This window comes from Chenopodium album, chromosome 3 (genome assembly GCF_948465745.1).
Source record: "Chenopodium album chromosome 3, dcCheAlbu1.1, whole genome shotgun sequence".
Taxonomy (NCBI): Eukaryota; Viridiplantae; Streptophyta; class Magnoliopsida; order Caryophyllales; family Amaranthaceae; genus Chenopodium; species Chenopodium album.
Genome location: NC_137836.1, coordinates 2,854,804 through 2,880,460, shown reverse-complemented (window position 1 = coordinate 2,880,460; position 25,657 = coordinate 2,854,804). Strand labels below are relative to the sequence as shown.

At 32.2% G+C, this 25,657-nt stretch overlaps 1 protein-coding gene across 1 annotated transcript; it reads right to left on the bottom strand.

The window, feature by feature from the left end:
• Positions 1-230: 230 nt before the first annotated feature.
• On the bottom strand, positions 231-5,233 carry LOC145623710 (F-box/LRR-repeat protein 3-like). Its single transcript, XM_081676566.1, has 8 exons — positions 4,408-5,233; positions 3,344-3,469; positions 3,128-3,232; positions 2,658-3,051; positions 2,444-2,573; positions 1,450-1,744; positions 1,060-1,311; positions 231-395 (listed from the first exon to the last, which is right to left on the bottom strand). The coding sequence occupies exons 1-8, from the start codon at positions 5,065-5,067 to the stop codon at positions 333-335; spliced, it is 2,025 nt and encodes a 674-aa protein (XP_081532692.1). The 5' UTR covers positions 5,068-5,233; the 3' UTR covers positions 231-332.
• Between the last annotated feature and the right edge of the window lie 20,424 nt (positions 5,234-25,657).

The following is a 25,657-nucleotide window of genomic DNA, read 5'->3' as shown; positions in this document are numbered from 1 at the left end:
TTCTTAAACACCTTAATAAGGAAAGGATAACAATACATGAAACTGAGACCAAAGGGAGTATAAGTGAATAAGTACTCGGTAAGTCCGTAATACTTTGTAGAAGTTTCAAACCTTTCTCAAACTTATATTTTGCCATTTTTCCTTCGAACATATGCACATTTTATTCAGATTTTAAAGATTACAAAGAGGGTAACAGACTAACAGCCATACAATATTGTAGAGTTACAAACTAGTCAGTAAATATCATATACTGTAGGTTTTTCTTTTTACATACAATGATACAAAAGACGTACCAAATTAAAAAATGAAAATTTCTTCTAAACAGAAAGGTTTCAGGACTCATTGTTCAGTTCTGCTACTTGCAGTTTCCAAGACTTGGAATCTTCTAACTCATCCTGTCAACATTATTAACAAAAAATCAGCAACTTCATGGTACAAATTCAATAAATTCACATCAAATCATTATAATTGAATCTTTACATCTTTGTGAAAAATAAATCATCGCCGCCAAAATATTTCCCATCTCTCACTCTTTATTCAATTAACTCATCATGCTTCACCATATTCATATCAAATCGATAGATAAATAACTACCAATTTGTCAATTCAAAAATAAATTGAAATGAAAACAAGATGTCACTGTATCTCACTCTTTTTAAGTCTGTATCAATTAAAGAACTAAGGTAAGTTCCTAGGGCATCTCATCATTGGACTAAGAGATAGCAGCACTCCCTTCACAAACAAGATGGGCCGAGGCCCAAAGCACTCACTATGCTGTTTCCAAATTCCCGAAACCTACTTATTATTCATCTAATCATCTAGCGTAAGCTGAAATGATGCACCATTAAAAAAAAAATAGAATAATTCTCACCTAAAAGTACGGAATATCAACAATTTGCATTTCAATAAGGAAAAGATAGAATACAATTCAATAATACTTCATATCAAACACGTAAACATGTTATTAGCCACTACATTAATTATTTATTCTGACAGTGATTAGAATTTAAATATTTGTACGGAGATTTTTAAGCTTGTAGAGGGTACAACTAACTTTACCTGAAACATTTTCTCTCTCCATTGGAATACACAACCACGGGCTTCTAGATGTTCAAAAAGTGGCTGTGGAAGCAAGGTTTTGAATGACGAATGAAGCTTGACTTTAGTCAACCCTCCACAAGCCAGTAGGGCTGCAGCTAAACCTCTTGGGCTCAAGCCTTTCAAGTGCAAAATGACCATGCTCTGTAAACAGCCTATGCTTGCTAGGGACAACAATCCAACATCTGTAATCGATGTACAAGACATATTTATCTGTGGATCAGAGACAAGATAAAGTCATCAAACATTGTTCACCCCAAAATTTTGTAGCAAGATGTGGCATTTTAAATTGAGAGGAGGAAAGAGTTGAAGTATTAAAATATTTACAAGAAAAGAAGCAGAAGAAGATACCTCTTTAAGATTCTGAGAAAAGTGAGCGAGAGGTAGGACTCCAAAATCGTTAATTTTATAGCACTTCTTTATATCTAACTTGGTGAGGTGCTTACAACCAACGGCAATAGCTGCTATACCAAGAGATGTAATGAGAGGACATCCACGGCATTCTAAGGTGCTTACTTTTGCACATTTTGACATAGAAATCAAAGCAGCATCTGTGATGCCACTGCAGTAGGATATGTTGATCATTTCTAGACTAGGACAACCACGAGCAATTGCTGTGATGCCTGAATCGGTGATCTCCATGGACCTGATCCAGCAAACAGCATTAGACATATGTAAGGAAATGTGTAACTAATAATAATAATAAATAAACAAATAGTTAAATAAAATAAAATTTAAAAAAAAAAACGCACCCACACATCTTTGCAGTCCTACTTACAATAATCACAAGGTTTAAAAACACATCAAAGTTCAAAATTGTAGGGACAATGATTCAATGAAAATCACGTATTGTTTTCCAGGACCTTCTCTTCCAGATTCTCAGTATAAATATTATTTATTTATTTATTTATCCTATTAGCAATTCTCGACAGTACATTCCATGCTTGATGAAAATCCCCATTTTAGACTTTCATGCATGGAAAGTAAAAATTAATTTCAGGGATCTGTTCTCTGTAGTTAGATGTCATTGTTCTCTACTAGTTTCTCCCTAGATTACACGATTCATGGCTTTTTAACAAAGGAGTACAATAAAAATTGATGGACAAACTTGTTGCAGAAGCGAAGATTAGTTAAATGAGATAAATTCATAAGTTTTCGGCTGGGTGGAGTATAATTTGTAGTGCAGTGCCTCAAGCACTAAATCCCTGGCTATATACTTCTCACTCATAGGAGCCTTTTGAAACAGTTTTTAGGAGTAAAACAACTGCTCTTAAAATTTTGGACTGTACAGACAACTAAACTTAAGCTACTTGGCAGTGAAATATAAAAATATTAATCCACAAACCTGTACAAGTCAAGTTCCACAAGCTTTGAACAGCGATTTCCAATAAAACTCAGCCCCTCATTGGTTATGTTCAAACAGATTCCAAGTTTAAGAATCGACAGATTTGAGCACTTGGAGATGGACTTTAGACCTGCGTAAAAACGACGGCTGTAAGCTCGCTGCAACAATACAAGAAAACATCCAAAAAAAACTTAAATAGATGCAAAAATCAAACCTTCATCATCTATCTCATTATCAGTAAGGTCAAGTTCCTCAAGTAAATTGCATTTCCGACCAATTAGAACAAAGGCTTCCCTAGGAACCAAAGTACAAGATTCCATCCTCAGAGAAGTGAGAGACATGCAGGAATAGGCAACATGGGCAATAGATACGCAAGTTAACTTCCGACAACATGTAATGTCTAACTTCCGGAGCTCCTTTTGCTTCTTAACTAAAGAGGACAAGCCTTCATCAGTCACACCAGAGCATTTACTCAAGCTCAGCTCCCGTAGTGAAGCACAATAGTTCCCAATGGCCTGAAGACCAGAACATGTAACTAGGCAACCATCAAGTTTGATTGATTGCAATTTAGACAGCCTCTGTAAACTACGAGCAAGATCAAGAGTGACCTGAAAATACAAGACAAGGTAAGAAACAGGGCAGATAATCTACATATTATTGATTTTAAATGAAGAGAAATCTTACAGGAGAGCCGTATGCTAACGTTAATTGTCGCAGACAGCCAGTCCCACTAGTCAATGAAGATAACCCTGTGTCGCTCACATTCTGGCAACTTGATATGTCAAGATTCTACAAACACAAGAACACCAATTAGGACAATTATTTCTTCCTTCAATGAAAATATATATATATATATATATATACTAGGGCAGTCATTTAATTTCATATGAGTAACAATACCTTCAGTGACTTAGATCCTTGCTTCAATAAAGTAAGGCTGTCATCGTCGATCCCAAAGCAACCTTCTAGAATCAGCTCTTCAAGATACTGTAGCTTCAATATAGCTGGTAAGCATTTACTAGTGATCTGAATCAAGAAAATACAGCAAAATCAGACTTTTCCTTTTCATTAAGCAGCCTGGTAGCCTAACATGTTTGAATGATATTCGTTAAAGTAAAAAACAGAAGTAAGAAATATGCTTTCAAGCTACTTTCTAGAATGAACCAAGATTTGCTAATTAAACATGCGATAAATTAGTTACCATTAGTGCTCAATATCAATGACCACCTTTAGCTAATAACTATCACAAAACTTCTAATAGTATCAGAAAAGGGGCTTTCATATCATCTCATCAGTCATTACCAAATGAAATACCAACCTAAACAGATTCGAGTGCGGAAAACACAAACCAAAGGTGTCAATATCATCGGAATACTCCAGAAAAAGCATATGCCACAAAACTGATTATACCCTTCAAGCAAAAAATATAAATCAGATTCCAGCACAATATCAAATAAACAAACAGCTTGTAATACTTCTTACCAGAATCATACATACACCAAGAGAAACATTGGCAACGCAAAATAGACCCAAATACTCCCTTCGTCCCGTCCCTATATGATTGCCCCATTTGACTTTCCACGGTCAACAACACACATCTTTAACCATCAATATCTTCAGTTACAATAAGATGATATAAAGAATATATGTAATCAACAAACACACAGCATTTGGGACTTGAAAAGTGGCAAACTTGCAATCAATGAAGGTTAAATTCTGTCAAAAATGATTCCAAATATTTCTTTTTTCACTAGTTACAGAAAATTATACTACGTACTTCAAATTCAATGATAAACATGCATTATAAACCCATAATGAAACTATCACCATTTCAAAGCTCAAAACAGCAAAAACCCAATTCAAATTTGCAGTAACTAAATATGAAAATTAAAATTCTAAAAAAATATGAAAGCATCATACAATTTGCAACCTAGATTAATGGAATTTAGGAACAGAGATTATACCGGCAAATATGAAAGATCCAAATTGCGGAGCTCTTTACACTTTACAGCAACAAGTTCAACACCTAAATCTCCAATTCCCAAACACCATTTCAAGCCAATTGTCTTCAATTTAGGGCATCCAACAGCAATACAACCAATCCCAATATCAGTAATCAATTTACACCGCCCTAACCAAAGCTTCTCCAAATTCTTCGCTTCACCAATCGCTGCCGCCGCCGAATCCCGCAATTCCGTCGCATTCGACAAATCCAACGCCGTCAAACTCCGGCAATTCGCCACCAAAACCGCCAAACCATTCCCAGAGAAGAACTTCGACCTCGACAAATCGATAAAACGCAGCGTATTACCGCATGCCATAGCAATTACAGAGAGCGAATAATCGGTGATTCTAGGGCAAAGACTCAAATCTAAGGTTGAAATTTGCGGGTAACGAGTAAGAATTGAAGGCAAATGTTCAGAACGAAGAGGTTTTAGGGTTCTACGATGCTTCGATTCAATTGAATAAAACGATTTACATACTAAAGAGAATGATTTCTTGTCTTGCGGATTGTTGTCGTTGAGATAATCGAGGATAATAAATACGAGTTCTTCGCTAAGTAGATCGAACAAGTTGGTAAATGAAGATGAAGCTTCCGCCATTGTTGATCTCTGTTTCTTCATTTTGGAGCTTTAATGGCGGAAATTAGCAGAAAATTGAAGGGTTTAATTAAATTGAAATAAATTTAAGAGTGATAAAATTAATGATTAGGTAGCTGAAATGAGAGTTAACGGTTAATAGAGAGAGAAATGAGAGGAAAGAGAAGGCCGGGATAATAAGGAAGGTGGTTGATGAGAATATGAGAAGAGCAGAGTGTGATCGGAAAGGAAACTTATAATGAGTGTTAAATTTACATTGTTGTCCTTTTTCGCTTTTCTTTTCAAAAGTTAGGTCACTCTTTTGTCCTTTTTAGTTGTGGACAATATTGCCCTTCAAATTTTTTTTTCGCCGTTTACAATACAATACGGAGAGAATGATTGATAGCTCAAGTGGTTAGAATTTCCCTCCCGATTGATTCTCACCCTCGCCCTTGTGGCTCTTTAAACAACATAAAAAATAAAAAAAAAATAAAAAAAAACAATACAATATGGAGTATCACTCTATATAATCAGGCCCTGTTCATTTGAGTTGAGTTGTTCTGCTTTGCTGAAATTTGTTCTGCTTTGCTGAAATTTGTTCTGCTTTGGTCTAAAATGAGTTGAAAGCTCTATTCTGCTCTGTTGAAATTTATTTTGCTCTGTTTTTTTGGAATCTGCTATGCTCTGCTCAGCTGACTTCTAATCTGCTCTACTCTACTTTGCCAGAGCTTAATAAAATAGGCCCTTACTCATTTCGTCCCATATTGTTTGTACCATTTGGCCCAAAACACTCACAAAAAATGGGTTCACGATGCAAACAAAAGAGGACTAAAGGAGTAAAATACATTTGTATAAGAATTGATGAGCAACTCAACTTATGACTTTGAGGTTACGAGTTTGAACCTCATTAACTACTATTAATTGGGAGTAGGGGTTTTCACTTACCCTTCCTCCAATCCTCCCCTCCCCCCTCTCTACTCTCAAACGTTAATATGTAGCGTTGAGCTGACTTAACCTGTAAGAGATGTCTTCTGTAGGTCGGTTCCTTCATCTTATCTTAAAAATATTTTAAATTAAAAATATATTTTGATATATTAAAAAAATACTAAAATGTTAAATTTCAATTGTCATTTCCCCATGAATTCGAATGTAACAAACATAACTAAGGAAGGAAGTGCTACTTCTTAATCCTTAATCAATTTTCAAAACTAATTATCGCTAATTAACTATATAAACTTGTCATTGACACTCATCAAATCATATATTATTGCATTTCCCAGTATAGGATCGAAGAAATTTATTAGAACCCCTTGTGATTTTGAAACTTTCATCATATTTCCTTACACCTTAGTCTTACATGTGGTATATGTACTCGACATACTATTCGTAATACATGTGATAAGTTAGTTTATAAGAATGAGTCACCATTAAAATCATCAATTTTCACTACTAATTGTCACTAATTAACTATATAAACTTGTCATTGTCACTCATCAAAACATCACATTTATTTACATTTCAACTAAAAAATTAAGTATATTATTGCATTTCCTAGTATAGTGACAAGGGTTTGAAAAGAAAGAGCGATAAAATGAATATTAACAAAAATTGAGTTATCCACTATGATCGAAGAAATTTATTACAGCCCCTTGTGATTTTGAACCTTTCATCATATATCCTTACACCTTAGTAGTACATGTGGTATATATACTCGATTATTCGTGATACAAGTGATAAGTTAGTTTATCAAAATGATTAAATGAGTCACCATTAAAAGTCCTAATCATTATTTTAATTTTTTTAATTTGCACAAATCTACAAGATTATATTATGGTGAATTTTGTATGATAGTTTGGCCAAATTTCATTCACAATACAACTTGTTTTCCCACCTAATTTCAAACTCAATCCAATATATTTTTGAGAAAAATTTATAGAATCACAAAGATAGAAGATCAAGGTTTAAGGAAAAAAAAAAAAGAAATACCTTTGAGAAGTTGCTGGCTTCAAGTCATAAATTGAGCTAAAAAAAAGCTTTCAATGCATATAGAAGCTCAATGTTGGTTATTGTATATTTATATTACCTTTACCTTTTAAAAAACTATAATCAATTCGAGGAGGTTCTTTACGCATTTAAATAAGATTATGTTTAGTTTATTTGAGTTTTTTCTTTGTGTTTGGAGAACCACATGAGCAGGTAATAATAAAAATCGATCTTAGGATCTCCTAATTAATATTGGAAGAAAAGCTCACCATCGAAAGCTAAATTTGACTTTATTTGTATACTAATTATTAATAAAAAAAAAATATATTTGGTACTAATTAAATATATTTGGTACTAATTAAATGCAATTTTTTTTAAAAAAAAATCTAGTTTAATCTTATTAATCATAAAATAAGCAAATCTATATCTATATCAATATCAATCAATATCAATATATATATATATATATATATATATATATATATATATATATATATATATATATATATATATATATATATTAAAACTCATGGCAAGAATTGTAATATTGCCACGTATTGTCAATCTTGCCACGTGTCGCCATGTCACCTATATTAATTATCAATGTTTCCTCACAAAATTTTATTATTTGTTAGTATTAATATTTGAACCCATAAGCCGTAACCTTTATATTCATTAAAATTGAACTTTGATCCAATGACACATCTTATATGATAATAAAGTTGTATTATAAAAAGAGTTATTTATGTTCATAATTAAATTCTAAAATTATAATTGTGAACTTATATGTGGATATTTTAACAATAATATGATTACAAATTTATTTCGTTTCTTTCAGTTACTCAACAATAATGCATATAGGTGTTAATTAAAATATGTAACCCGGAAATGCATAACAATTTTACATGTTTTTCTTTTTACCACAAAATATATTTAAGGAAAGGAATTTATTAATTATGATAGTAAAATCCCTTTAACAGTTACAACAAACTGATACAATATAACATTTAGATTACTGCATACTAAATAATTAATTTTGATGTTCAATTACATTACAAAATTTACAAATGATATTATTTTTATAAAACCACTAATATATTTCACTTTATTTTGTTGTACTTTTTAATATACAAGCAATAATCCGGGGCATCACCCGGACCAAAAACTAGTTTTATTATTAAAACTCCAAAGCAAGGAATAACATATCGCCATGTGTCATTTTTCTTGTGTTATTCCGACACGTCATATTTGGAACATGCCACATAATCAGACTTGGTAATGTTTTGTCTTCATGGAAAACTCTTCATAACCTCCAAATGTTACTTGAATTGAAAAACTCTTCATACATATAAATACCCTATTTTAATGTCCCTTAGAATGTAATTTCTTAATAATTGCACAATAATATAATTTGTAAGAAATTAATTATTACTTTTTTTGTGCATTAATTTATAAAACTATAGTTATTGAGTCATAATATTGACATCAAAATTATAAAGCTCTGATTTATCATTTATCCTTTACATACTAATGCAAAAATTTATTTTTATAATTTAACAAACTTAATAAAAAAAACCACTAATCTCTTAATGACAAACAAGGCCAAAGTATAGTTTAATTAAAGTAATAAATTTATAATGACGCGGGACATCGCCCGGGGCAATAACCAGTAACAACTTATTAGATAAGTTGAAATGGACATAATAACTTATGTGTTAATTTGATGTAACAATGTTGTAATGGATAACAATTTTTTTTTTTTTGTTTGACAGGAAGAGTCAAATACTTGGATTTTACACTATTGGTACAATTTAATTATCACATAAATGTAACAATTAGTTAATTAGATGGGAATAAATAAATAAATACTCGTATTTCGAGTCGCAACGTCACTTTAGTGGGTGGCTTTTGGCCTAAAGCATAGGCTACCAAAAAAAAACGTACCGAAACGACGAAACGTAGAGAGAGGGGTAAAATGGGAAAATCAAAATAACAGCGATAGTGCCGTACGAGTAAGGACGAGAAAGGACGGTAAGTAAATAAAGAAAAAAGAAAAGGGCAAAATAGTAATTTAAAAAAGGGTAACACAGATGTAAAAAAAGTACTGGAGCGGTTGTTATTGGGGGGAGAGGTTATTTGGGGTAGGAAAGGACATAATGAAGTGCAGCTTGGTTGTACGTAATTACCTAATTTAAGCCAACTCCCACTTTATTTTCTTCTTTACCAGTATTATTATTACCCTACTTTTTGTATTTTGTCTTCTTCTATTTTTTAACTACGAATAGTAATTTCATTTTGATAGCTTATGTATGTCCTTCCAAATTACGGACTATAGTAGCACTACATCTCTTATCACTTTTTTTCTATTTTCCATTACTCACTCATTGTGGGTATAGGTGTTAGCTTAGTCGGGTTAAGTCGTGTGAGATCTAGTCACCGTTTATATTATTTGTCTTTTATAACTCTCTTGATAACTATTTTTATATTTGTGTAGCTTTAATTCGATCTCGGTCTTAAGTACGACTAGTATTATAATATAGAATTTTAACCAACTAAACTAATTATATTAGAGCTGAGTATATAACATATACAAGTATAATGTCACATTATAAAATTTGATGCTATTAATAATGTAAATAGAAATTCAAGTCTAGTTTTTAAAGTTGGGTAGGATTAATAATTGTCATTAGAAGCAATTTGGGGTAAAGATTCCATCACCCCTCAACTTTCAAGAGGCTTAACCTGCTATTCTTATCTGATAAATTGCCTTATCCTTAAAAATGAATGTAAATTCAATTTAATTATTTCAAACTAACCACTAATGTAGACATTGATGAATTACTTTTTTTTTTTATATATTATTTTTTTATTATTGGGATTGTTTAGAACAAATTATAAAATTTTCAAATATGATGCAAATACTCTATCTACTAGTATTTTTTATAGTTTAACTAATTAAGGGTTCGTTTGGCATTGCTGTGATTTTCTGTTTTTTGGTTTTTTGTTTTCTCAAAGTATATGATATGAGTCTCATAATGAATCAAAAATTATATAAACTTATTAAAATTATGATAATTTTGAAAACTGACAACAGAAAAGTGGAAACACCTTTTTCTTGTTTTCTGTTTTTGGTTTTAAAAAAAAACAGGAAACTGAAAACCAAAACAGATGCCAAACAAGTCCTAAACTTTTTATTTCCACAGTTGGAATTTTGAAAATTTACACTGACATAATTTAAATTGATAATCAAACAAGGTTTCACGTACTAATTTTTTTTTTTTTTTTTTTTTTTTATCTTAATCATAATTTATAGTCAGAATTCTTTTTGTTTAACAATAAATCGAACTTTCAAAAGCGGAGGAAGTAATACTAACCAACTAATAATGTACTAAAACTAGTAACAAGTAGGATGATTTAGTAAACCTCAAAGATAATGTGGCAAACTTCTTCTGGTGGAAATAATATAATCTCTTGACACATTTAATTTTTAGACACTTGTTGCTCTACTACTATAAGACTATAAGTACATTTATCTTCTTATATTAAGACAAAAGAGAAAAAAAAAAGTTCCACCGACCCAAATAAAGTCTATTGGATTCTGAAATGGCACATCCTTTATCAACTATACAGTATACACTGTAAGACTGTAACCATTTTGTATATTTTCTTCTGAAAAAAGGAAAATAAATACTCCGTATATTCTTATGCCTCACCCAGTAATCTAATATCCAAATTTAATTGATTAAAAATAGTATTACCTTTATTTTATATTATTTATAATGATTAGACATTTTCTTCTCGTATATTATATTAAATAGTTATAAATAATATGAAATGGAGACTACTTATTACTTTCTAAAAAATACTTAGAATTGGTTCCGTTCATAATAATATTACTATTATACACCTAAGGTCCATGCATAGACAGTGTATGTTGAGTATAATAATTTTAATTTCAATATAATGGATCTTTATTAAAACTTAATTGTGTACATTGGTTCACAATAGTGAATCTATTCAAGACTTTTATTCCACTTTTCAGTCCTCCACCAATATAAAAAAATTCTACCTCTTTGTATGTAAAATTTTAATTCTCATTAAATTATAGTTATAAATTGAATAGACTAATTTGTAGGAAGAAAATTAATTAAGGGGACAATTTATATACGGGTATGTTCTACACTTCTACTCACTTCAATTTAACTTATTCAGATTTAAGAAATTCAAATCAAATAAAATAAGGGATAAAAAGTTTAGATAATATAAAATAATTAGTGTTGAATACTTGAAAAGTTCATTAATAAGGTCTAATAACATCATATAAAACATAATTAAGGTGAACAAAATAGACCCTTATATTGTGTTTATAATGGTTTATTTAACAAAACTTTAACCATGTATATATAAAAATTATATAATATTTTAAAATTTACATTAGACAAATCTAACAAAAAAATCATATTTACTACTTACCTCCCTTTTTTTAGTTGACACATATTTCTTTTTAGGAAATTTATTTAGTTGATACGTTTCTTTTTAGGTAATTTTTATACCTTTTTTTTAGTGTACCTCAATTTTTATTTATTTATTTATTTATTATTATTATTTTTTTTTTTAGAGAGCCACGAGGACGGGTGATGAGAATCAATGCTAGGATCACTTGAAACCGGGAGGGAAGCTCTGAGCTATCCCTCACTCTCTACCCCACTTGCTTTATCATCCTCTCTTCTCTCCTTAATATGTGTGTCTAAATTAAATATGTCAACTTCAGCTTAATTTCAGTTTAGTTCAGCTTCAATCAGTTCAGTTCAATCCAGCTCTAATTAGTTCAGTTCAGTTCAACTCCTAATTTCCCTTTCTCATAAAATATTCAGTTTAGTTCAGTTTAATCAATTTAGTTTAGTTCAATTCAGTTCCAATCAATTCAGCTCCAATCAATTCAGTTCAGTTCAACTCAGTTCTGTAAATGTGAATAGACCCTAAATGAAAACGGATGAAGTATTTTTAATTTCTTATAAATAGTAAAATGAATAAAACCTTTTGAAATGATGGAAACTATGGAAGTATATGAAATCAATTAACATTAAAATATCAAAGTAAATTATGTAAGGCCGGCCACAATCGAGATTATTCTTCTACCAATATCTTTTAATCGATATATGCCGTACAATAGTAGTCAAATTAAAATGAATAGGAATAGTATCATCACTCATGTAGTCATGTTAATTAAGGAATAAAATATATTTGATGTTCTTATCAAATAGTTGAAATTATACCCAATAAAAAAGAATATTATGGGGGTGGGGTTGATAATTATTCTTTCAATTCTCTCAAAACTCAAAAGATAGTGCCGTACTTATAAACGACCTTTCTTAGGTACATACAAACCTCACTCAAATAGAAATTTATAATTCTATTTTCAGTTGTTATTGAGGGGAGGTTGGTCGTAAATTTAGTGATATGAGAAAATGACAATTAAAAGAGAATCAAACTACTCATACTAGAAAACTTTATTACTAAATTTTTATTAAAATAAAGAAGGTGAAAATATATGGGCTAATAAAGTAGTGGGTGGTGTGGTGGAAGATAGTCAAAATTTGGTGGTACATCAAAGAGTACAATGTCTTTTGGTGGGGAAGGTTGTAACTAGTGGTGGGCATGGGCCGTGCCGGGCCTGCCGTGGGCCGTGCCTAGGCGGGCCATGAACAGTGTCGTGCCGGGCCGTGCCGGCCCACGGTGGAGGCGGGCCGTGCCGTGCCGTGCCGGCCTTCAAGGTTTCCCTGTCCACGGCACGGCACGGCCCACCGTGCCGGTCGTGCCGTGCCGGGCCGCCCGTCGTGCCGGCCCACGGTGGAGGCGGGCCGTGCCGGCCCACGGGCCACGGCTTACCCTTTTTTCTTTTTTTTTTTTTAAAAAAAAAATTAAAAAAAACTTTAAAAAAACTTGAATTTTTTTTATGAAAGAAAAAATTGAATTGAATAATTATACAATTTAATATTTGAATTTAATAATTATTAAATTTTTTATGGAGTTAAGTTATATTAAATATTGTTTAAATTATATTAATATTTATTGTTCATTCATAATTTACTATATATCATATTATTCATATAACTATATAAGTATTAGACAAAAATTAAATAACAATATAACATATTCCATAAAATTAAAAGTTGAAAAAATTCATTCATAAAAAATTATTAAGTAAAAGATAATATGAAGTACAAGGGTACAACTAACAATAATTGATGAATAACTTATTTTGTTATTTTATTATACGGCTAATGTTAATAGAGTACATAGCCAACATAGGAAATACTAACATTTTCACTAATTAATAGAGTACATAGGAAATACTAGAATTTTCGCTAATTAATATTAATTCTCGAGTTGTTGGTAATCTTCAATCAAGGTCTTCATTATCTTCTTCGTCTTCATCTTCGGCTTCATGTTCACTAGCTAATGCGGAGGAGCTAGTTGAACCAGAACGATCGGAACCATCGATGTTGTCGTTGGCCGTAAAAGTACGATCTTGGATGCGTTCTTGGGCATCCATCCAATCCTTCAAGCAAACACACATTTCTAGTGTTTCGGGCTTCAAACTTGTTCTTCTATCGTCTAGAACCCTTCCCGAAGCACTAAAAGCTCGTTCCGAGGCAACGGAGGAGGCTTGGATGCTGAAAATTTGGTGGTACATCAAAGAGTACAATGTCTTTTGGTGGGGAAGGTTGTATACTTGTAACTAGTCCATACTCTAATCACTACTAACAATACCTTATGCTTCAATAAAGTACTATGATGATGCTCGTGAGTATCATCATAATTCTTTGAATTTTATAGAACTTTTCAAGATTTACTAAATCATCATCACTGTTGTTGATTATTTTGTAGGATGGTTGAAGACTCACGAGTACAGACTACGGAGTAATACTTTGTTTTTAGTATTACTCCGTGTCAATACTCAATAAAAGTTATAGTTAGAGAGAGCGAGGAATAATTCAAGTGGTTAAAGCTCTTCTCTCGATTTAAGGTGATATTTAGATTGATTGATTCTCATCATTCGCTCTTGTGGTTCTCTAAACACAAAAAAAAACAAGTTATAGTTAGAGATTTTTATTTATTTTATTTATTATTTTTTATTTTTTTGATATAGATAAGATTCGATCTTGATTTGGGTATGTCTTCCAAACTGGTCAAGGTCAATATGATTAGAAAAAAGGAAAATTTAGAAAAAATAATCCCAACTTTCATCAATTTTCATAGAATAATCCCAACTTTGGATTATACTGGAATAATCCGAACTTTGGGGGTAGTTCTTTTTCTTCAATCCCAAATACTGGTTACCGGTTCAATGGGTTTTTTCTTTTTTTTTTTTTAAATAAAATGACACGTGTCGTACAACAATTGGATAAAAAAAATTAAAAAAAAAAACAAAAAAGAAAAATTACCCAGCCTGCGAAAACCCCAACCACCCTGAGAACAACTCCGGCAACCCGCCACCACCATAGCCCAGCCACCCAGTTGCCGAACCTTCGTCCCTCCCCCACCACTAGACTCGCCGCTCCGGCGCTTCCCCTTAGCCACAGTCCCCTCCCCGAATCCCCACGCAACCACCTATAAAAACCCTTGAAAACTTCCATCCAATTCGCTTTGAGGGTGTTTCGACGGTGTTTCGAATGGTTGGAGGGGGTTTTCGACGGTGAGGAGGTGGTTGTTGGGGGTTTTCGGGAGTGGGGGAGGGGTTTTGAGGGTGTTTCGAATGGATGGAGGGGGTTTAAAGAGATTTCCGGTTATGGAGGGCCGAAAACCAAATCGGGAAAGGAGGGGATTGGGGGTGGAGGTGGGTCACGACACCGGCACCTGGGGTTTGGGGTGAAAGAGGCGCACGGTTGGGGCAGGGGAAGGTAGAGGTTGATGCGGTTGACGGTGGCAAGTGGTGGTGGTGGTGGTGGTGGTTACGGGGGTCAAGAAGGGGGGGTAAGGGTTTGCTGGTTTTTTAATTTTTTTTTATTTTTCTTTTTTTTGGACCAATTGCATTTTGACACGTGGCATATAACCTGTAATATCAGGTCATTGACTTTGGTTGACCGGTTTAGGATTGAAGAAAAAGAACTACCCCTAAAGTTCGGATTATTCCAGTATAATCCAAAGTTGGGATTATTCTATGAAAATTGATGAAAGTTGGGATTATTTTTTCTAATTTTTCCTAGAAAAAAATTAAGGAAATTAGTTGAGCAATTAAGGGAGAGCAAATAATAATTATTTGGTGAAGTAGGGAGCGGAAATCATGAATCAACGGTGCACCAACTAATATAATCCCCATAACATGTGATCATACATAGGAAGGAGAAGATTAAGGAATATGGAGATCTATCGTTATGTCAACTTTGACAATATATAGGCAAATACAATCAACATCTTCTAATGAATATCTTTCAGCAAGATACTCTCATTTGTCATTTCTCCCAAAATATAGTGCCCCCAGTCCCCCATTCCTACACTTTTTATACTCTATTTAATCACCCAATTAATTACCATATCCCTTAAGCCCCGTTCATTTTTACCTTTTTTTTGCCCAACTGAAATTATTTTTAATGAATTGAAATTATTTTTGCGGAACTAAAATTGTTTTTCCTGATTTTCTATGATATTTCCTTTTTAAGTTTACTGATTTTTACTGAACTGAAATAATATTTACTGGACTGAAATTATTTTTGCTGAATTGAACTTATTTTTACTGAAATGAAACTATTTTTTTTACTGAATATTATATTTTTTAAAGTGAAATGAACAGGGCCTTAGGGGTACGTATTACATGCTAAGAAAAAAATTTAACTATTTGATCAATACTATTTGTGAAAAGATCGTGAAGCAATCCTTAATAGACAGAGTGAGTAAGGCTCTGTTCACTTCACCTTATTTTTGCTGAACTTAAACTTTTTTACGGAAACAAAATTATATTTGCTGAACTTAAAGTATTTTTTACTGAAGTTAAATTAATTTTACTTAACTGAAATTATATTTGCTGAACTGAAATTATTTTTGCTGAATTGAAATTATTTTTACTGATTTTAATTTCTATTATAATTCTTCTTTAAGAAAACTGAATTTTACTGAAATGAACTTTATTTTTTCAGAACTGAAATTAATTTTACTGAATTGAACTTATTTTAACTGAACTGAAATTGTTTTTACATAGGGTCTGTTCACATTTACTTAATTTCAGTTCAGTTCAGTTCAGCTCAGCTCCAATCAGTTTAGTTCAGTTCAGCTCCAATTAATTCAGTTCAATTCAGTTCAGCTCTTAATTTCCCTCTCTCATAAAATCTTCATTTCAACTCAGTTTAGTTCAGTTTAGTTTAGCTCCAATCAGTTCAGTTCAGTGCAGTTCATTTCAATTCAGTTTCAATCATTTCAATTCAGTTCAGTAAATGTGAACAGACCCTTAATAATATATTTTTAAGGTGAAGTGAACAGGGACTAAAGCGCTGTTCACTTCACCTTATTTTTGCTGAATTGAAATTATTTTTGCTAAACTGAATTTTTTTTACTGAACTGAAATTATTTATTTACTGAACTGAAATTATTTTTATTGAACTGAAATTATTTTTGCTTAACTGAAATTATTTTTACTAAATTTCTATTATATTTTTTCTTTAAAGTAAATTTTTAATGAAGTAAATTGCTAAACTGAAATTATTTTTACTAAATTTCTATTATAGTTTTTGTTTAAAGTTACTGATTTTTAATAAAGTGAAATGATTTTTACTAAACTGAACTTATTTTTATCGAATATTTTTTTAAGATGAAGTGAGTAGAGCTATACTATAAACAAGGGGTTGAAAAACCAACTTGCAACATAAAAGTGTACAAAATCAAATTAAAAGCAAACTTGTGTGGTCTCCGACAAATCCTCTATGTGCACACAATATGACACAATATATACATGCGTTAATTGGTTAAAGTGTGTTATTATTATATTTACTTGATATTTACTTATCAAATCTAAAATTATAGGAGTAGAATTTATTTTAGTTGTAAATAGAATTTTTTTAAAAAATGATTTATTAAACTATCTATTACGAATTTATGATCTAATTCTAGGATAATCACAATTTATAGGTTTTAGCAGGTATATGAACCCTAATGATAAAAAGGGGGAGAGAAAGAAGAAGAGACGGCTAGGGTTTTTATTGCTTTTTTTTTTAATAACAAAAATATTTCATTAATTAAAGTCATACAAAATCTACAATAGAGATTCGACGTTAACAAATACATAAGATATTGAATCAAATAGAATTTTCCTTCATAAAAACTACGATCGTCGAGTAGATCTTGCACTGCGGAGCATCTCCCGCTTTTATCGCTGAAAATTACAGCCTTGTTGGAGAGACAATCTAACGATCCTTTGTAGCCGTGAAGATGTTTTCCTTCTGATTCATCTGTTCGTATTCGAAAACTTGATAACTTTTTCACCAACGAAATAATTGCACGACAATCCATTAGATCTGCTACCATGGATTCAAAACTAAGAAATTTCTCCCTCGAAAAGAGGAGATAAACCTTGTCTTTCGAAGGAGGTCGAAAAACCCTTGTCTTTCGAAGGAGATCGGAAACCCTTTCTTTCGAGGGAGAAAAGTTCCTCCCAAAAGGAGGAAGCATTATTATAAACCTAAAAAAACAATAAAGAAACAAGGATTGAGGCTTTCCACCGATTAAAATCGATGGAAGCCCCTTCAAAATTCAACAATGGAGGCTAGGGTTTTGGAGAGACAGGAAGGAGGAGAGAGAAAAAGCTTATAAATTGTTTATTAGGTGGGGTTTTTATTGCTAGTAGTAACTTACTTGTAATTTACAAAAAAAGTCTTCTACTACCCCCCCCCCCCAAAAAAAAAAAAAAAAAAAAAAAAAAAACTTATTTCCAATCTCAAATTAAAAACCATTCCCCAAAATCTTCAAAACCCTATTTCCCGAAAAAAAAAAAACGATCCCCCAAAATCTTTAAAACCCTAACCTTCAATTTTATCTCCTACCTTCAATAATACTCAGAGATGGCGCATCATCATAGCAGTACAAGAAATAATATCAAAGAAGAACATGACGAAGATGATGATTGTATTTTTGTGAAGGAGGTGACAAATTCTATGTCCAAGTCCAAGGGAAAGCAGAAGATAATAGAACCTAAACAAGAGAGCAAGTATTTTGAATCCACAAATTTTGTTGATGGCGACGAATACGACGATGACGTTACCATCATTAACGTTACACCTAGACCTTCCTCTAGGCCATTGTCGTCGTCGTCGTTGTCGCCGTGCTCGTCTACAAAGAAAAGGAAATTGCATTTTAGCTGCCCTACGATTGTTGAAGTAGGCGAATCATCAAAGTCTAAGGAAAAGAATGATGAAATTTGCGCTAATAATCATGAGACAAAGGAAGTAACGTTTGTTTGTGACATATGTACGGACTCAAAACCTCAACAAGAGTCGTTTTTGATTAAGGGATGTTCTCATTACTATTGTGTTGATTGTGTGAGAAATTATGTTGATTCCAAGCTTGAAGGCGGTGTTTCTCAAATCGATTGTCCGGTCCCTAAATGCTCCGGAACATTAGATCCGGAGCATTGTAGGGAGATTTTAATAGGTGAGACTTTTTTTAAGTGGGGTATACTTTTGTGCGAGTCAACCATAGTTGCCTCGCAAAAGTTTTATTGTCCATTTAAGGATTGTTCGGCATTGTTAATTGATGATGGGAGTAAGAAGGTGACTAGATCGGAATGCCCTAGTTGCTATCGATTGTTTTGTGCTCAATGTAGGGTCGGATGGCATGAAGGGATCGAGTGTGCTAAGTTTCAAACTTTGAATAAGGATGAACGAGAGGCGGAGGGTAGGATGTTGATGAATCTAGCTGAGGATAATAATTGGAAAAGGTAAAATATATGTGGAGAAGACAATGGGTTGCAATATTATGCGTTGCAGGTAATTGATTCGCACCTTAATGAGTTTATTGAGAATACTAATATTTTAGGGTTATTGATTCGCACCTTAATGAGTTTATTGAGAATGCTAATATTCATAAATAAACCATTAATTTTATTTAACTTTATTGGAATTTTCCTTTTATAAATTGTGATAGTATGCATTGAATGTGCTTTATAATACTTCATAGAGCTCAATCATGTTCCAAATTTAGGTCATCTCCAATCGCATATAGTGATCGTTCTTTACAAGTGTGCAATACATTGATTTTACTATTTGTTGTGGAACTGTTTCATTAACAAGCAGATTCTTTCTTAACAAATGATCCAATAGCAACGAATTTTTTTATATCCTCAAATGCATAAGAATAACTTTTGTATGTATCCGGTGTACAATAATTTACTGTACATTGAGTGTCACTTTTACAATTTTTTTGGATAGCTTTTATCAATAAAACATAAATATTTCGTAACTTTTATTCATATTAGGGGGTTAACTTTATAACGATGTACATCCGATTTATTTAAAAGTTTGTAGTTTTGTTTATGATTTTGTTGACAATTGATTTCTTAACGTATTCTTTGTTGTTTATTTGTGAATTTTGATTATAGGTGTGGAACTTCTTTTCGTTTCTGTAGTTGTGGACAAGTGTGGTGTATTTGCCGTAACAAACCTGCGGCCGGCCTCGGTAGACAACTACCAAATGCTACACTACATCGTAGAGTCTTTGGACAGCAACTAAATAATGCACCACATCCCTCGGCCAGGCTCCGTAGACTACTACCAAATGCTACACTATATCGTAGTGTCTTTGGCCAGCAACTATATAATGCACCACGTCCCTCGGCCGGGCTCGGTAGACTACTACCAAATGCACCACTACATGTCTTTAGACAGCAACTAAGTAGTGCACCACGTCGTCGCTGGTCTCTATCCTCGGCTCCGTCGAGTATTATTGAGAAGAATAAGGCTCATCAAAGGATGTTATAGTAGGAAGGGATGGAAGAAAATTGACTCTTTAATACTTAATTACGGTATTTATTTTATTTCATTTTTGGTATCATTTCATATATTGGCAACCAATGTGTTCTAAACGAAAGGATAATTTGTTGAGTATTCTTATGAGTTAGTACTCGAAACAAAACTTATCCTTGGATTTTATTTTGAGAAAAATTGTCTCTATTTTTAGTATGAATAAGTTTTGGTCATGTATCATTTCTCTTTCAATTTAAAAGTTATCACACTTTCACTAATAAGTACTTCATTTTTTGGTGCTTAGAGAGCCACAAGGGCGGGTGATGAGAATCGATCCCAAAATCTCTTGAAACCGGGAGGGGAACTCTGACCACTTGAACTATCCCTCACTCTCACTAATAAGTACTTCATGCATCTGTCTCTTTTTCTTTCAACTTTTTCTTTTTTTAATCATACAATTTATATATCCCCTAAAATTAGGCACCATGAATCAAAAGATTAGCATGAATCGAATTGTCATTATATTGTACGTAGTATATCAGTAAAACCTAGACGTGTACAAATAGATATACAAGTAGATAATTACATAAAATAGGCGATACTTGATAATTGCCATCATAATGAATTTATATACTGGGTCCTAAGATATTGAAATGAGAAGGTCAAGTCTTTGTTCATAGAAATTTATGTTGAAAATATTACGATGAACATTAACACAAGTCTCTACTTATAAAAGTATAATGTAAAATTGTAAATCAATACCCAATACTAACAATAAGAACAACTTAACACTCGTTTATATCTTACCATAAGTTGTTATTGTAATTTTACCTCAATTAGGACTTTAATTAATTTTATATCAGAGATAATGTATATGACCTAAATTCTCCATTGATGCATGATTTAGGTAGGATACTTGACCTACAATTCAATCTCTATTATTTTCATTTGAGATAAGATCGAATTGGAGATGTACGTGTATTATTAGTCCAGCACACTATGACATCAACGTATCTAGGAGAGAGAAGAAACACTATTAATTTATTAAGTCCTCAGTTGTTACTTGTCTGGGTAATCATATTAATAAAGTATTAAAATTATTAATAAGTAATTAAAGTATACTTTGAATAGAACCTATTATCTTATTATTGATTGGATTTATAGCTTCAAAAGTACTTTCATATAGTATAATATAGTGCATATGTACAAGGAATAATCTCATCATATATTACATCTGTTCCTTTTTGCTGAGTTCACTTTCTACCATTTATTTGTGTTATAACATATGTGACTACACGAGGTTTATGTAAATTTAGAAAGAGTAAAAAAATCAATCATATAGAAGCACTAATGGTATCCCTTAAGTTTAGGACACATAAAATGTACACTTAAGTCGTCGGTAGACCTATACACATACTAAGGGTCTGTTTTTATTGACTGAACTGAACTGAACCGAGCTGAACTGAACTGAACTGAATATTTTATAAGAGAAGGAAATTAGGAGCTGAACTGAACTGAACTGAGCTGAACTGAATTTCAACGTATGAGAACATACCCTAATATACGAAAGTACTTATTTATACATTAGCTACTGTTTTTATATAAAAATTTCTCCGTATTGTATTGTCATCGATATCCTCTCATAATCCCACCTTTCTTTCCTAAGACACAAGAATAATTTTTCTTTTAAATAAGACCATTTATTAATTAATTGGAGGGATGATACATTCATACTCTTAATTACTATCTGTAGTTAATGGCTGCATACAAAACATTAAGGCATGAAGGTTGCATTTTTTTTTTCCCCTTTGAAGGATAATGAAGGTGGTAGGTAGCACTGTCAAAACGGTTTGACAGTTCGGTTTCGGTTCGGTTTGAAATCGGTTCGGTATTTAATCGGGTCGGTTTGGAATCGGTTTAATTGTCTCACGGGTCGGTTTTGGTTCGGTTTAAATAGTTATCGGTTCGATTCGGTTTCGGTTTATTCTTAAGCGGTTTTAATTCGGTTCGGGTTGTAAACAGTCCGGATAGTAAACGGTTCGGTGCAGACGGGTTGCGGTTTGTTAACGGTGCGGTGTAAACGGTTTTTATCCCGGTTCAAACAGTTTCGGGTTGGAAACGGTTTCGGGTTAGAAACAGTTCGGTTCTTTTTTGGTTCAGTTTATAACTGGTTCAGTTCTTTTTCGGTTCAGTTTTAACTGGTTCAGTTCTTTTTCGGTTTAGTTTATAACTGGTTCGGTTCTTCGATTGTTTAACCACTTTAACGTTATTCATATCGGTTCCATTTCAAGTTTACTAAATTATAGTTGAATCTGAATTAAAACATAGCCTAATACTATATTCATGTCACTAGCACACTCCCATCTTTATTTCATTATTACTGATAGAATCAATGTAATCATATGCTTAATGTAATCATATGCTTAATAGTCTCCGTGAATTAATTTTATTTATTACGCCTTCAGCCAAGCCTTGGTACTTAATATTACAAGCTTTTTGTTCATTTGGTTTCATCATCTCAAATGTATACATGACTAGAGGCAGTAGTGTTGCTAATAGTTTGAGGCAGGGCCTGAGCCTGCTTGTTTTGCTCTTGTTTGTGAACACTGATTATCCTTAAGACCTTAATGAATGATTTGCCTTGTTATTTTAAAAAAAGTATTCTAAGATTTCTAATATTTAATCCATTTAATTATATCCCCGTCAAAAAAAAAAAAATCCATTTAATTATATAAAAAAGTTTGTAAACGGTTCGATTTAGAAGCAGTTTGGTTCATAAACGGTTCGGTTTATAACCAGTTCGGTTTATCATCAGTTCGGTTTTTAAATGGTTCGGTGCAAACGGGTAGCAGTTTGCTAACGGTTCAGTGTAAGCGGTTTTTTTGCCAGTTTAAACGGTTTCGGGTTGGAACCGGTTTCGGGTTAGATACGGTTCGATTCTTTTTCGGTTCGGTTTTCTTTCAGTTCGGTTTGTTAACTGGTTCGGTTCTTATACGGTTTAACATTATTCGGGTCGATTCGGTTTCGGGTTTACTAAAATACGGTTCGGGTCGGTTTTCGGTTTAAAAAAAAATCGGTTTTTAATCGGTTCGGTTCTCATTTGGGTCTATCGGTTTCGGGCAGTTAAACGGTTTCGGTTTGAAATTTGATAGCACTAGTGGTATGTAGGTAGATAGACATGTTTTGATTTTGGACACTGTTCATATAAATTACTTTGACTTTTTTTTTGTGACTTATTTAAATATACTCATGTGTGATCATATTAAATTCTTCTCAATGTCGTATAAAATTTTAATAATTTTCCATATTGATGATGGGAGATATTAATGTATGAAATCATGCCTTGGAAAACGTGCCTAAAGAAATATGTCGATTATACAACACTTGACAATATTACCATCAACTATATATATGAAACAAATTAATTTATGGCAGATTCAATCACGCTCATCGCTCATCACTCACTAACCGTATTATGGCCTTGAGGTTATGATTTTGTTGTTTCCTATGGTTTTTAGAGATAAATGACATTTGTAGAGGTTCCAATAGATGTAATAGGATCATTCTTCTTACCAAAATCAATTTAAAAAGATTCATAAATAGCTTTCAATGTAGTAGAATCATTCTTCTTACCAATATCAAGTTAAATTCACAAATAGGTTATAACCATTCTGTTTTAATGACTAAAGGTTGTGATGTCATGATTGCTAGTCCAAGAGCCTTAAAATCCACCCTATACATAAACAATATAAATTTCTATTACTACCTCCGTTACATATTATTTGCAACGATTAGACATTTTCCCTCACTACTTTATGTCAAATCGTTGCATATAATACGTAACGGAGGTAGTATTTTTTTTCCACAATAGAGGAAAAATTCAAAATTTTCTAATAGAAAAATTCTGTACCAAAAGACAAGTACCCAAGTACAAACTTCATGTACGGATGCAACTACTCGAGTCATTAATCCAAGATAGTATTAGTTTAATCAGAATTCTAGGTTCCAAATCATGCTTAAGTCTGAAATTTGAATTAGTCTTTAAAGAATTGCGCACTTGTTCATGCAATTAATCGAATAAATATTAGTTCATCATGAAGTTGAGCATGTTTATTAAACTAGTGCAAGTGGGATTCTTTACAATATTTTTTCAATTCATCTATGAAATCATATGCTAATACTTGAATTTAATTATGTGTAGCTTAGGATAGCAAATTTAAAATTTCATCTAAAGTCGCACTATTATATTGATTGAATGATGAAATATTACAAGTATATGACAGAGATATTGGTAGGTTAAACAAGATTTCAATTCCATTTTAATCCCTTCATTCCATTGCTTATTAACAAAAATACGTAAACGGATGTCATAAATGTAAACACTAGCTAGCTTAGTTTATTATTACTCTAAAGTTGTTAACTGTTGTTAACTCCTAACTCCTTCATTCAATCTCATACGAAGTATAACTTATTTGATTGACTATTTTTGTAAAATGTCATAACTCTGAAGTTGACTAAGCAGCATGTGTCATTGTGCGCAAGCCAAGCATGAAGAGTTGATTCCTTCAAACCGAGTCATTATTTCCGCAAGTCAACTTCCCCCAATTGTACTTTTATAAGTACGGTTTTAAGTACGGCACACATATAGTAAGGCATTATTCATACCTCATAATTGGAATAATAATGGCATAATAATAATATTGATATTATCGAATATTTGAAAAAAATTCTTCTATCACCTATGATAAAGAATTGAAGATTAGAGACATGATTAAAAGTGTAGATAAATACAGACTAAGGGTCTGTTCTCATAGACTGAACTGAACTGAACTGAGCTGAAATGAAATGAATATTTTATAAGAGAAGGAAATTAGGAGCTGAACTGAACTGAACGAACTGAACTGAGCTGAACTGAACTGAGCTAAATTGAACTGAAAATAAACGTATGATGACAGACCCTAAGTACACATATTTTATCTTTAAAAACATCTACTTTGTCACTTTATATTGATCGTTGAGTAAAATTTTCAAGTACAATTTTGTAACACTTTTACATAGTTGTACTGATACTTGATAGTATGAATATGAATTGAACCGATAATGTGACAACTAAATTCATCAAACATAAAAAAAAAAAAAAAAAAATTTAGGCTTAAACTAGAAGACTATTATGCTTAAATCAAGCTGGCCACTGGGGTCAAGAGGTGTATTGCACATTTGCACTTGTTTCTTTAGTATTGTTTAGTTGCAATGTTTATCATCTCAGAATATTCTTGCTATTATTCTCTATTGTTTAAACAATCAAAACGAAAATTCAAATGCCACTTTTTTTTATAATATCTTGGTGAAATGAAAATTGTAGATACTGGCTCATTTGTGTGGCTAACCAAATACGGAGTATTACATATATACGCTCTACAGTTGTGTAATTTCACTTAAATTATTAGATGCACTTGAGCATACTTATGTAGAATATTACAGAAATGGTATGAATGACTAAATGAGTGAATCACAATTAACCTTAGATTATATATCATCATACTAATACAAAAGATAAAAAAATACAAATTAAGTGAAATTTACTAATATAAATCATGTTAGATATTAGATGTAGCTGAAAGGGTACGATCGTCTTAGACAAACAAGACATTTCAACCATTAAGTCAAGATTTAGATACAAATCCAGAATTAACATTAGTGGG

Coding starts and splice junctions, on each gene's coding strand:
- LOC145623710 (XM_081676566.1), bottom strand. CDS start 5,067: ATGAAGAAACAGAGATCAACAATGGCGGAAGCTTCATCTTCATTTACC. Junction 1,312..1,449: donor TTTCTCAGAATCTTAAAGAG/GTATCTTCTTCT, acceptor TCTGATCCACAG/ATAAATATGTCTTGTACATC. Junction 396..1,059: donor GGAGAGAGAAAATGTTTCAG/GTAAAGTTAGTT, acceptor TAATGTTGACAG/GATGAGTTAGAAGATTCCAA.